The 14234-nt window shown below is 38.4% G+C and overlaps 1 protein-coding gene across 1 annotated transcript; it reads left to right on the top strand.

Annotated features, from left to right (window-relative positions):
* Window positions 1-854: 854 nt before the first annotated feature.
* LOC137088813 (zinc finger protein draculin-like) lies at window positions 855-13364 on the top strand. Its single transcript, XM_067452163.1, has 3 exons — window positions 855-988; window positions 11506-11652; window positions 11910-13364. The coding sequence occupies exons 2-3, from the start codon at window positions 11589-11591 to the stop codon at window positions 13214-13216; spliced, it is 1371 nt and encodes a 456-aa protein (XP_067308264.1). The 5' UTR covers window positions 855-988; window positions 11506-11588; the 3' UTR covers window positions 13217-13364.
* Window positions 13365-14234: the final 870 nt, after the last annotated feature.

Raw genomic sequence — 14234 nt, 5'->3', positions numbered from 1 at the left:
TGAACAATAGACATTAAACTGCTCTTTTAATTATTTTAATGAAATAATACAGAATTACATAACTTATTCTTGAGCTGACCAAAGTTTTTAAAGATAGAAGGTTACATTAGAAGTGAGCAGTATAGTATTTAATGCAATTACATCAAAAGTAACTAATTAAATTACAGGAGAAAAATTACAAGGAAAGTTTATATCACATTTCATACACAATAGCAATTCAAAGTGCTTTTCATAGAAATTAATTAAAATAGTGATAACGTGCATAAGAAAAAAGAATGCCATGTGTAAAAATTAAAAATAGAAACAAGGATAGTTAAAACAGTTGTAAACAGAATACATAAAAAAAAAAAAAAAAAAAAAAAAAAAAACATAAAATGGTGATAAATATCCCTATCTGCCTGATTCTAAATTCGGGTACCAGACGTGAAAGGAAGAGACAGTCATTACTTTAAGGATGAAACACCCAAATGGTAGATTTTGAAAGAAAATTATGAGAATTAAAAAGAAAATTAAAATCTAAATAGGCCTATTGTTAAAGGTATCCCTGCCCTGCCTATACATTTAATTAAATATCTGAAGACTACAAGGATATAAAGATCTTTCTTTCTTTCTTTCTTTCTTTCTTTCTTTCTTTCTTTCTTTCTTTCTTTCTTTCTTTCTTTCTTTCTTTCTTTCTTTCTTTCTTTCTTTCTTTCTTTCTTTCTTTCTTTCTTTCTTTCTTTCTTTCTTTCTTTCTTTCTTTCTTTCTTTCTTTCTTTCTTTCTTTCTTTCTTTCTTTCTTTCTTTCTTTCTTTCTTTCTTTCTTTCTTTCTTTCTTTCTTTCTTTCTTTCTTTCTTTCTTTCTCTCCAGTCTGATATGTGGCGGTAACGCACCTCCAAAGCTGGTTGTCAAATTCAGAAGAAGAAGACGTCACCTGACCACTAGCGGCCGCGCTCATTGGCTCATTCAGTCAGCGAGCGTTGCCGTTTAGTTCAGACTCCAGCAGAGGTGAGTAGTTCACTGCACTTCTTTGAGGCTATTTATGTCATTATAAAAAAAAAATTTTTAAGCAACTTTTCGGCGTAATTTCTGCATTATCTTCAACTGGTATAGTGCTATTTGTGCGTTTGTTTGCTGTCCGGTTACGTTCCGTGTCACCGTGCCCCTTCGTGTAATTTGTTTTCTTGTATTTGATTTATTTGTCACACATTAGACCCTTCTCATGAACAAATAATAACATTAATAATAATAATTGTATTTTTGTTTTCGTCACACTTGTTCATTTGTTCCATGTACCAAATCCGTCAGTTGACTGAATGAGCATCCCTTCATGTTTTTTTTTTTTTTTTTTTCGACGTCAGGAGAATAACATAGGCAAATTGATATTTTAATGTGACACCACATTTTCCTCCTGATTATTTTCTCCTTTCCCCTCTTTGTATTCTGCTTTAACTGTATGAACAACATATATAGCCTACTCTGCATTTGTGCTCTACCCAGTTTAATTTATGATAGGCTATATCCCATAAATAACTGCACTGAGAATCACACCGATTTCATCTCTAAATCAGGGCCCGTATTTTTCAAACATCTTAGAATTACTCACAAGAACACTGCTAAGAATTGACTTAAGAGGGAAAAAAATATTGGCTCAAAGCTGCGCTTAAAAGTTATCAGGCATCCCAATCATATTTTAAGTAAAGTGTAGGACAATCTTAAAGGTCCACTGAAATCAAAATTGAAGTTTTAGCTTTTAGTATGACTGTGTTAGCCTTAAAGTTATGAATAAGCTGGTTTGTTCCAAAACTCTGACAAAATTTGCATTTCGGAGATATGAGCATTCAAAATTTACAGTCTCTCATTTCCTTTAAAACGAATCTCAGATTTTGGTGACATCATCACAGACTTTACTTTCAAGTCAAATCTTCTGTCCAATCAAAATACTGTATAGAATCTAAAGCCCGCCCCCTACGCTGCTGAAGTTGCGGCTGAAATCTTACAGTTGTTAAGACACATTTACTCATTTCTACATGGTGAAAGGCACATAGCACACTTCATATGTGATAGGAAACGATTCAGTGTAAATATGCTTTCATTTGAGGCGAATGAAGTCTGCTTTCACGTTAGTTTCACACACCGCAGCAGCGCGCACACACCAACGGCGCTGGTCTAAATTTAGACTACAGACACGAGAGCACAGCGTGATTCATATGCACGAGTCGGCACAGACAACAAACATATCGACCCATTTGAATTCTGCACAGAATGCTGCATTTCAAAGCGATATGGAGCCGTTTTAGGGGAAATTATAGGGGTGTTCGATTCCAGGTTTTTTGGAGTCGACTCCGATTCCTGACTCCCACTGTGGGAGTCTATGGAATCGACTCCATTTACTGTACATCAATACAGGGTTAGAAATCAGACAAAATTGCTGTTGTTACACACTTAAATTATTTCCTCCCAACACAAAGTCTCGGCTCGCTTCATTTCACTGACTCCTTGCTTATAATGCACTCAAATTTCATGCACTTTCGATGAGAGATTCAATAAAATAGAGCGATTTCAGACACAGCAACAGAGTCGACACCGAGAGTCGATTCCTGTACTGGAGTCAGGGATGGAAATTAACTTTTTTGTCTTAACTTTTAGAAAAAACTCCTGTACATTGAAGAAAAACATGGATTGTTCAATAAATTTATAATTTTTTAAGTTTAATAAGTTTTAAAATGTATTAAGTATTATTTTCTTATTATTTATTACCTAAAGTTTTTAATTCATACTGAAGGCCAGAGGGCGCCCTTGAGCGGAAAAGCTACATTTGCCTCAGAGAAGTAATGACGTTAATTTTCAGGAAAACACTTATGTAAACAGAAGATAGAGACGCTTTGATTAAACATGACGACAATAAACACGACTGCAGCAAAATATGGTGTATTTGAGTTCTTCAAGCCGTCAAGGGTAATAATAAAGTATATTATAATGCAGTGCTGATTGACATAGACTTCATCACTGTACAGAATAATATAAAATAATGCATCGTCTGCCTCACTCTGTGATGAGAAGCCACATCAGCTCACAAACACTCAACTGACGATATGAAGTGAGGTAAAACATGTTATTAAACGTTGTCTTTTGTTGAACAGGTTTATGAACGCTTCACTAGTTTGTGAAGATGTTTGACTCCTGTTGCTTTTTCAAACGCACGTTATAAGCAAGTCAAACTCGCAGTCTTTTAGACAGAGCATTTACTCCTGATCACAGAGCCGCTCTTCGCTAACACACTGGGCATTTATTTATTTCATTTAAAATTGCAGCCCGTGAGCTTTCAAAATCGCACACAAGCCAAATCGTGATTGCGGTTCGATTTCGATTAATCGTGCAGCCCTATTATTAAATTTACAAAAGCTATTCAAGAGCAGTGAGTGATGTCCTTTTGTTTGACATTAAACAGACAGCAGTAAAGGCTACTGCCCCTTTAAGACCTAGTGCAGGGATATGCTCTTCTTTCTCGACTGTATAACGTTCACTTGAGGCATATTCAGACTATGTCTGCTTGGATACTAATCAAGATGGACATGTTGGCATACTTTTGTTGTGAGTTTGTCAATTTAAGCGCAAGACTTGAAAGAGAACTCAATATTTGCGCGCTGTGAGACGAGTGCGCGTTCTCGGATGATGCGCAGTGACGGATCTTCTTTCAGCGCGCGCGAGTTCGTATTCGCGTCTTCTGGTACTACATCCGGGTAATGACGGCGAAAACGACTGGTCATATTCGGACATACGGCCGCACTCGCAATCATTGAACAAAGTTTACAAAGAGGGGAAACAGTATGCTATCTTTATTTACGTCACGGTGACCGGTAGGTGAAGCGAGTTTACCCGCCACAACTCAAAATCACCCGCATTTGGCTGGTGGCGGGTGCTAATTTCCATCCCTGACTGGAGTCTTATAAAAATTTATTTTTATAGTCTCCAGTTTACTTTATCTCATTTATTTTATTCCACATCTCTTATTTCTTAACTTGATTTATTCATAATTCTACATATGTATTTATATAGCACCTTTATCCTATTCAAGGGCGCCGTAAAGGGGTGGAAGGTTAGGACGATTCTAAGGGCCCAGACTGATTTAGGGCCCAGAAGAGCAGACCCCCTTTCTCTTTTCTTATTTATTTTCTCTTTTTTATACATACATTAAATGTGCTTGGGCCCCTCATGCAGTAAATGTGTATTTTGTCCGTTTTGACCATAGATTTTATATTTAAAAAACTAATTTCAAAATGTCAGTCACAACCTTCTCCCCCCTCCCTCACAATGGTTCATTCCACCTGCGCGGTCCACGCTAGCGTGAGCTCTTGGTTATTGCACTTGCTATGATGAAGCGCAGACAGTGACACACGCAGGTATGTCACATCAAAAGTCGGGGCATCAAAAACGGAAAGAAGGAAAGAGAAGACAGAGAACGCCGAAGTCTACAGTATGTCACACAGTTTTTCAAAAAGAAAGGCAGCTTGCCCTATTCCTCTAACGTTATTCCAAAACTTTCAGAGTTAGCCTACTTATTTTTGTTGCTACATTACCTGCTTTTATCTAGCTAAAATAATTACTGAATTATAATTTACATCCAACAATACATCTCTGATGTGCTGTCTCCGGGTTATCATGTCTCGTAGACACAGATTCAGTGGCTGCTGCACACCCTTCTCCCACGCCCCCCGTCCCCGTCTCAAATGAACAAGGTGAGCCTGAGCGCGAAACTTCACGAAGATTGAAGCCTCTAAACACGTCTTATCTACTGTGTTCGCCACATGATGATAAACAAAAAGTAATCTACACGCTTCAAAAATTACAAAATCAGTTTGCCGTGTGTATGTTCTGTCACGTGACAGTGCTGCTGCTACCGATGCTGTCTTACTTGATGTTCTTAAAGTAGCACTAGGTAACTTTTCAACCTTCATAATATATTTTCAAGACTCTTGTGATGATACATCGACTTACAATAGGTTGAATGAGTAATGCCAAGACACACCTGGCATTACTCCTGGTGTGTCTTGATTGTGAGCCCTTTTGGCCTAGCTAGTTTTATTCCTTGACTGATTTAATTATGAGTTAGTTCTAGCTGATGTTTCCTGATTGAGCAGGTGGACCCAGCTTAAGCTTGTTCATGTAAAATATATGTCAATATGTGTACAATATGTTCTGTTGTGCTTGCAATTGCAATTGAGATAATAAATGTTCTCCCTTTTATGTAAACAAGTACATCTTTCTAAAAAAATTCTTGTTTTTGTAGGCTTTGTACTCATCTTTAGACATTTTAACTATGCCATGTGCTAAATATCTTTTTTAAAGTATACAGGGCATGTTTATTGGGTTAAATTTTATCTGTAAAAATTGTAGGGGGCCCAGAAATTTTGTTTTCCATAGGGCCCAGAATTTCTGGCGGCACCCCTGATCCTATTCCTATTTTATAATTTTTTGTGCTTTTTTTGTTAATTGTTATTTGCTGTCCATGGAGTGGACCTGTTTACATTTCACTCTGACCCAGCCCCAGATGGTCCCGGCTCAACTTCCCCTAGCTGCGCGACCGCACTCTTTTCCCACCCTTTTTTCTCCCAAGAGACATCCACACACATATACCCCGATAACTCTTTAAATGGGGGCCAATTTGTTCTCAAAATCAGCGGATGTCTGAGGTGGGAACTATCCGCGACCTGCACATTATGTTTTACCCCTCGAAATTGAATTATGACTGGCACTAATGGGTACTTCACCTCATCCCTGTGCACACACCTGACCGTAACCAGGCAGCCATTATCCAATGCGTCAGGTTGAATCAGGATTTGATGAATGGCCGTACCCCCCTTAATACTCACAGGGATTTTTGGTATAACCCAGCTTGATCTGTGGCGCGTCCAGGACCCGGGCCAGAGTCCCCACCTCCAGATTCCCGCTCTGAATTAACATGAGTGAACTTTGAAATGTTATTTCTCTCACAAAATGCTTTCACCACAACTAACAGCAAACACAACATCGACATGAATACAGTAGGAGATTCTGTTGAGCATAACAACGTCATTCAAACGGCAGTTGAATCAAGTGTGCACTGCAGATATACGTGTAACAAGCATAATTGTTTTGGGCTAGACTGGAGTGAGTTTTTATATGTGAACCCCTGCAAGACCCATATGTAAATACTATATGGATTCAGCATTTATGTTTCCGCTCATAACTTCATGAAACATGCTCTGATTGTGGAAAATTGCATATTATTTACATATTCTCAGAGTTAAAATGATTCCAAAATCAATATAATCCATTGCTTCAATCACAAGATATTCCTCACAGAGTTATGAAGCAGTGTTGCCACAGTTACTTTGAAAAAGTAATCTGATTACTGATTACTCCTTTAAAAAGTAACTTAGTTACTTTACAGATTACTTGATTTTAAAAGTAACTAAGTTAGATTACAAGTTACTTTATTAGTTACAATCAGCCATAGCCGAAAACACCCCTGCCGCCTCAACATAGAAATGACAACCGGTTTTGCCAACTCTCACTTTATTGGAAGTGCATTTTTAACAGGAATTTCAACAATGTATCTCCTGACATTTTAAGTTGAACTTCAGAACTATTTCCTGAAAAAAGACATAAAATAATGCCAGTCTTTCTTGACCTGACATATTTAACTGTTAACACTGTAATGGTAAAACTTACTATTTATAATCTACATTGTTTATAAATGTAACTATTACATTCTTTAAAACATGTTTTATGAACATTAAACCTGTTGTTCACAGCATTAGAGCAGCAAGGAGTGGTTTTATAAAACAAAACAAAAACAAAAAAACAAGTGTATAACACCACATTTAGGCTTATATCATGTGTACATTTGTTGTTTGTTACTTTGGCCTAATCTTATATTGTAATCGCATTTTATGAGTGAAAAAGTGGAGTGGGGCGAGTAAACCAGTGATTGTACCTCATTAACAGAAGCTTCTCAAACCTCTTGTCAGAAAGTTTATTTCTTCTATGCGTGAGCACCAAACCTCCCAGACTGAAAAGCCGCTCCACAGGAGCACTTGATGGGGTTGGAGTGTTATACTTCAAAAAAATGTTCTTTATGTTTGAAAACTGATGCAGAATCTGAAGGTCAAAGGCTGACCTCAGGTAGTCCATGACTTCATTTTGTGCAGAGTAGGTCTCCTCTGGCTCTGCCTCAAAATTGAAAAAATCCATCTCACCTTGGCTGGCAGATGTGGTGGGCACACTTCTATAAGAAGCTCTTTTACTCGCTCCCTCCTACCTGCATCACTCAGCCATCGGAGTTTGAATTTTGAACTGACAGCTGCGAGAAGGGCATCTTTGTCGTCCAGCACACTGGCAAAATGAGTCTGGGTAGCCTGAAAAATATAATTGATACGTTTATGCCTACAAGGCTTACTATTTATTATGTCATTAAATTACTTGCAAACAATGCCTAATGTGGGATCAATATTATCAATTTAATTTTGTTTTAAGGTTACCTACTGACATCTGTATTTGTTTAAATCTCATTTTGCAGTGATAATGAATATTCTGTTCCATATTCATGAATAGTGGGATGCAAGAAATTTTAACTAGCTTAAAAGATGGAACCCACCTGCACTATGGCATCTGGAAGGCCTGCAGTCATCCTGGAGAGGGCATCTTTCACAGCCAGGGTCTTCTGCATCAGAACTTCAAGTGTGGGAAGTAAAGTCCCATAAGGACCGTCACCTTGTAAAATGTCAAGTGCTGCAGTTAAAGGCTTCATGGCGGTGCAGTACTCATGCAGGAACTGGTACTCTTGGTCTTTGAAGCACTTAACTCCCAGCTTTGTGCACAGAGTATTTAGCTCACTCATGGGGATTTCTGCAATTCTCTTTACAGCATCAAAAAAAGAATTCCATCTTGTGGATTTTGGTACCAGGAGCTTTCTTTTGCTGACTTCCTCCACTGTTTCTGATGCAAGGGTAGATCTACTTGATTTGGTCCAAAGAGCTGTGCATTTTGCTGTGCTGCTCCTATACACAGCCTTGCTTTCTGCATGGTAAGTTAAATATTTCTCCACATCATTTGTGGAAATTAGGTTGATGGTGTGTGAAGCACACCTGTGGTGCGGGGGAAGAGACAGCAGGCCATCACTTTCATCCTCAGCTTTTCTGACAGATCTAAAAAAGTGACATCATCATCTGTGGGGGCGGGCTCTCCCTCCTCCGTCTCATCATCGGACTCTGTGACAGGCTGATAAACTTTAAACGCCTTGACAAAGTTGGATCCATTATCAGTCACTGTTGCAACTACTTTGTTGAGTAGTCCAAATGAAGAGTGAATGTTTTCGATTTCTGCACCAATAACATCATAAGTGCGTCTACCGCGAATTCTCCTACATGCCAATGCAGGCTTGTTGCGCTCTAATGTGGATCTACTGATCCAGTGGAGCGTTACTCCCATATAACTTCTATTGTTAGCGGTCCAAATGTCCACGGTAGTTGACACAAAGTCGACCTCATTCAGCGTAGCCTTCAGATTACCCTCCATCAATACTCCTTCTCCATGTAAGAAGAAAAAGCTGTTCTGTGAGGCAGCTCGGCATTGACAGTAGCAGGGATCTTGTTTATTATGGCACAAAATGAGGGCGAGTCAACCGTGTTGGGAGCATTTCCTCTACAACTTACTGCCCGACCAACTTCTTCAACTCTCCCCCACTTACTGGTTTTGCACCGAAGTCCAGCTTTTGTTGTTTGGGTGGTGGGGGACCTTCATCTCTCAGCTTCGCACCACCTGGTGGGACTTGCGCTGTAAGTTTGACTGTGCAGTGCAGCGACTCCAGATGTTTCTTTAAATTTGACGTAGTGTTTTTGTAGCTAGATAACACTTTGTCATTACCAGCACAGAGTGTACAACGAACCTTAATATTGCCGTACTTAGCTGACACAAACTCAAAATAGTGACTATATTTCCAGCTGGAAAACGCGCACCTCTCTCCTCCCTCCATTGTTGTGTATGTTTGTGTCGTTCGCTGAGTGATATGTTTTACACGTGACGTGAACTGTCCTCATGCTGAAAACGTGACTTGTCGCACACGTGACTTCATTCCCCCAGACGCAAGAAGAAAGCAAAAATATTTTTTTATTAAAGAGAATTAGAAAAATAGTAACGCATAGTGACTTGGATAAGTAACTTTAATCTGATTACTAGTTTGGAAATAGTAACACGTTAGATTACTTGTTACTAAAAAAGTGGTCAGATTAGAGTAATGCGTTATTAAGTAACGCGTTACTGGCATCACTGTTATGAAGCATAAAACTCCACAGGCACACATGTAGCCAAGTAAAAATCAAATATAGCTTTCACATGATATTTTTACTTGTAACTTCATGAAACATGCATAGCTTGTATTTGCAACAAAGTGATGCACTTAAAGGGTTAGTTCACACCAAAATGAAAGTCAGCCCATGATTTACTCACCCTCTAGGTGTATATGACATTCTTCTTTCAGAAGAATAAAATCAAAGTTATATAAAAAAAATGTCCTGACTTAAGTCCATAAAAGTGCATCTATCCATCATATGGCTGCTCCACGTGGCACTGAGGGGTTAATAAAGGCCTTCTGAAGCGAAGTGGCATGTTTGTCTAAAAAAATATCCATATTTAAAACTTTATACAACAAAATAACGTACTTCCGGCGGAAAGCCAAACACAACTCGACTTGCGCAAAAGAGTAACCCCTGACGTGACATATAGGAGCATCACAAGCTTCGACACCTCTCGGGAATAGGGCTGGACAACAAGCTCAAGCCCCTCTTCTCTTAAATCGAAGTTCGCCATTTCTGTTAAAAAAATTCCTCGTTTTAGACTTCTAATTCATGACCGGTGTTTTGTTTTGCTCTATCCTCTGCGCTTCCATGTTCGTCAATACGCATGCGTCAAGGGTTCAAGGGTACCTCGTTTAGGGTGCTTTCACACCTGCCTCATTTAGTTCGGTTGAATCGTACTAGAGTTCGTTTCCCTCTTTGGTGCAGTTCGTTTGGACAGGTCTGAAAGCAGCAATCGCACTCGGGTGCGCACCAAAAGCGGACCAAATAAGCGTACCGAGACCTTGAAGAGGTGGTCTCGGTACGCTTTCAAACGAACTCTGGAGCGGTTTGTTTGTGGTGAGAACGTGATCCGACCTCGAACAGAACCAACTGCAAAAGTACTGATCATTTTTGGACTGAACCAGCTGCCGTAGTCGGCTGCGCTGACATTGTGTGCATGATATTATTACCTGATAGATCGTTGTCAATATTTTCGGGAAGATGAGCATGTCAAGAGTTAATAATTAATGTACGCCTCCGCTTGGTGATGAGAGATGCGCGTTCGCCGTCTGCAGTGCATTAGAACGTTGTTTTCACGTCGCATCCGTGCTTCATTATAGAAAGGTATTTGCATACTGTGGTAAATACACACAGTGTAGTAGATTATGGCCAGGGACAAAACTGGCCCACGCAGTCATCTCTCCATAGTGTTATTATAGTTTGCTGGCTTGGCCTCTTCTGCTGGAATTTTCCCACACGTAAATTCTGACCAATCAAAAAGCAGTTTAGGAAATACGCCATGGCCAATGAGTGATGTGGATGTTGTCACGTGCTTGCGTTTTGGTTCGTTTCAACTGGTTCGGACCAAAGCAATCAGTGTGGTGTGAAAAGGAACCAAAAAAGCTGAAAAATGCAACAATGTATAATTGTTTGCCCTTGGTTCGGGCCAAATGAACCGAACTAGAGATGTGAAAGCACCCTTAAAATAAATCGTATGAAAAAGAAAAAGTATGGAGAGCCGCTGGAAGTTAGTTATTTTAGTAAATACAGTTTTAAATAAAGATATTTTTCTTACACAAATATACCACTTTGCTTTAGAAGGCCTTTATTAACTCCCCAGAGCCGTGGAGCAGTTATATAATGGATAGATGCACTTTTATGGACTTCAAAAATGAATAAGCCATTCACTGCCATTATAAAGCTGGAAAGAACCAGGACAAATTTTAATATTACAATTTGTCTGAAAGTAGAATATCATATACACCTAGGATGACTAAATCATGGGCTAATTTTTATTTTTATTGTTCCAAGTGAATGCTATCCTGCTATATGATTTTTTTATATGATTATGGTTTATGATTATGGTTTAATTAAACTGTGGTTAATGAATCTCATTAAAAGCTTGTTTCCGTGAGTGTCACTATGAACACTACTGCTGAAAAAACGTAATGTCATTAGTACCCATTTTACTTAAATTATTATGCTGATGTTGACAGATCACATGTAAATTGACACTCAAATTTAATTTGATGGATGTCCATAGCTATAGGCAAACAATATACAGTATTGTACAATTTACAATTATAAAAACAGCTATTGAAATAATTTTACATTTCAAAAGTTGGATAGATGAACACAAACTAGCGTATAATGTGTGGATTACTGAAAGCATCAATTTAATAACTAGATTATTCTTGATTTTGGCAGATCTGCACCTCCCACAGCAATTCACCAATAAATGCTGCAATATTCCAATCAGCCTACAAGCGGAGAAGAATTTATGGAAGACTATGGAGAACATGAATGATTCTGAACCCTGCAGAATAAAACAGGAATATATTGAAGAACAAATAGGTTGGTGTTTATTCTTGATTCTTCTATAAGGTTATAAAACTTCAAGCAGTTTATCAGATTTAGTGGTTGCAGTTAGAAAATTGTAAGAAATAATATGATGGTTTAAGGCATACTTGGACCTGTGGTTAAAGGCCTTCATTTTATCAGGGCAAATGTCACTAATGACACTAATATATATATCTCATTTCTCTCTGAGTATATGATTTACTGAAAATTAAAGTACAGTAACTTCTTGTACTATTTTACTTTAATTTTAGACCTGATGGAAGCAAATAATAAGCTTGAAGAACTGAGTGAAGCAAAAGAGAAAGATCATCATGTCAAAAATGAAGAAACGTCTTTAAGTGACTCTTTGGAAGAAGAAAACAAATGTTTCAGCTACCCTCAGTGTGGAAAAAGTTTCTCATGCAAGCAAAATCTTAATTCGCACATGAGATTGAATAGATTGCCACACACATGTGATCAGTGTGGGAAGAATTTCACACTAAAAGGAAACCTCACTGAACACATGAAAGTCCACACCGCAGAAAAGCCACACATCGCAGAAAAAACCCACATGTGTGATCAGTGTGGGGAGAGTTTCCCTCAAAAAGAAGACCTTAATAATCATATGAAAATCCACACTGTAGAGAAGCTGTACACATGTGATCAATGCAGGAAGAATTTTCTACATAAAGGAAGCCTTACCGAACACATGAAAGTCCACACTATGGAGAAGCCGCACACATGTGATCAGTGTGGGAAGAGTTTCTCTCAAAAAGGAAACCTTAAGGAACACATGAAAATCCACACCGGAGAGAGGCCTTACACATGTAATCGATGTGGGAAGAGTTTTGCACACAAAGGAAACCTGAGAGAACACATGAAAGTCCACACCGGGGAAAGGCCGCACACATGTGATCAGTGTGGGATGAAATTCAAGCTAAAAATAACCCTTAATGAACACATGAAAATCCACACTGGAGAGAAGCCGCACAAATGTGATGAGTGTGGGAAGAGTTTCAGACGAAAACCAAGTCTTCGGGATCACATAAAAATCCACACTGGAGAAAATCTTTACACATGTGATCAGTGTGGGAAGAGTTTCAGAAAGGCCAGTGTTTTTAAAGTACATCTGCGTACTCATACTAGAGAAAGACCTTATAACTGTGATCATTGTGATAAAAAGTTTTTTAGGGCAGATGCACTGAAGGGCCACGTGAAACTTCATACAAACGAGAAGCCTCATGTGTGTTCCTTGTGTGGAAAGGGTTTTAGACAGATGGGTAATTTAAAAATACATCTTAAAAGACACAGCGGTCTGAGGGATCATATTTGCTCTAAGTGTGGAAAGTCCTTCATTAGAGATTCTGAACTAAAACTACACCAGTCAGTTCACACTGTAGACAAACCTTATGAGTGTTCACAATGTGACAAGAGATTCAAACGACCAGAATATCTGAAAATACACGAGAAGATCCACACTGGAGTGAAGCCATATCATTGTCATTCATGTGGAAAGAGTTTCACTTATTTAGGTTCTCTGCTTGGTCATACAAAAAGTGCATGTCCGACATCACAGTAAGTAGTTCATGTTCAGATCCATCCTTTTCCTTGGCGCATTGGTCTGGTTTCACACTCAACTTGATTCTATCGAACCCTGGTAGATTAGCATTCATATAACATCACAAATGTGCACAGCCCATGAAAGAAAACAGAACATGGATCAATATATTGTGAACGAACTCACTGACGGAGTCAGTCAGGTAATCCGTCATCATGTCGCAATAAAGATGCAACTTCACATGAATGAAATAAAAAAGCCATGAATGAGAGCATGTTGGAAATAAAAGCGCCAAACTTATTTCTCTCTTTGTGTTTATTCTCAGTCGCATTCAGCCGTTCTCTCACCGAGTTGTTGCTCTAGCATATAGGCTAGATCACCATTTCAACAAGACCGACTCGTTTAAAACTCCTTAAATTATACGTCTGCTTTATAACATTTATATAATAAACATCTAATTAATTACAGCTCCGTGAAAAATTAATTATTACGCCACGAATGAGAGCATGTTAGAAATAAAAGCACCAAACTCTTTCTCTCTGTGTTTATGCTCACGTTCAGCCGTACTCTCACGAGTTGTTCCAGCATAGGCTAGTCACTGTACATGTAAACAAGACCGACTCGTTTAAAACTTAAATTATATTAACGTATTAACGTCTGCTATATGACATTTAACATTATATATCAATTCGTTGTTTTATAATAAACATCTAATTAATTACAGCTCCGTGAAAATGAATTATTAAGCCTATCTCCGCGAGATGAGTGTTAAACGCAGAGATGAAAACAGCACCCTGTCATCAGCATAATTCAGAGACTGACACAAACATTCATTTTGATACCTTAGTAGATGAGATTGACATAAACAAACCGGCGAATACATCATCTTTTACAATGTTTGCATAATCCAGAGAATATTCACTCTTTAGTCTATTAAACACATAAACCTTTTAAAACTGTAGTTTAAAATGAATGCTTATATGCTCATAGTTATGGGGAGTTGATAGACTCAACTGTCATTTATATTCTCCATTTGAAA

This window comes from Pseudorasbora parva, chromosome 9, assembly GCF_024679245.1.
Source record: "Pseudorasbora parva isolate DD20220531a chromosome 9, ASM2467924v1, whole genome shotgun sequence".
NCBI lineage: Eukaryota > Metazoa > Chordata > Actinopteri > Cypriniformes > Gobionidae > Pseudorasbora > Pseudorasbora parva.
This window is presented reverse-complemented; position numbering and strand designations above follow the sequence as displayed.

Excerpts from the sequence above, each read along its gene's own strand:
- LOC137088813 (XM_067452163.1), top strand. The coding sequence starts at position 11,589 with ATGGAGAACATGAATGATTCTGAACCCTGCAGAATAAAACAGGAATAT. Across the intron at positions 11,653-11,909 it reads ATATATTGAAGAACAAATAG|ACCTGATGGAAGCAAATAAT; the intron begins GTTGGTGTTTAT and ends CTTTAATTTTAG.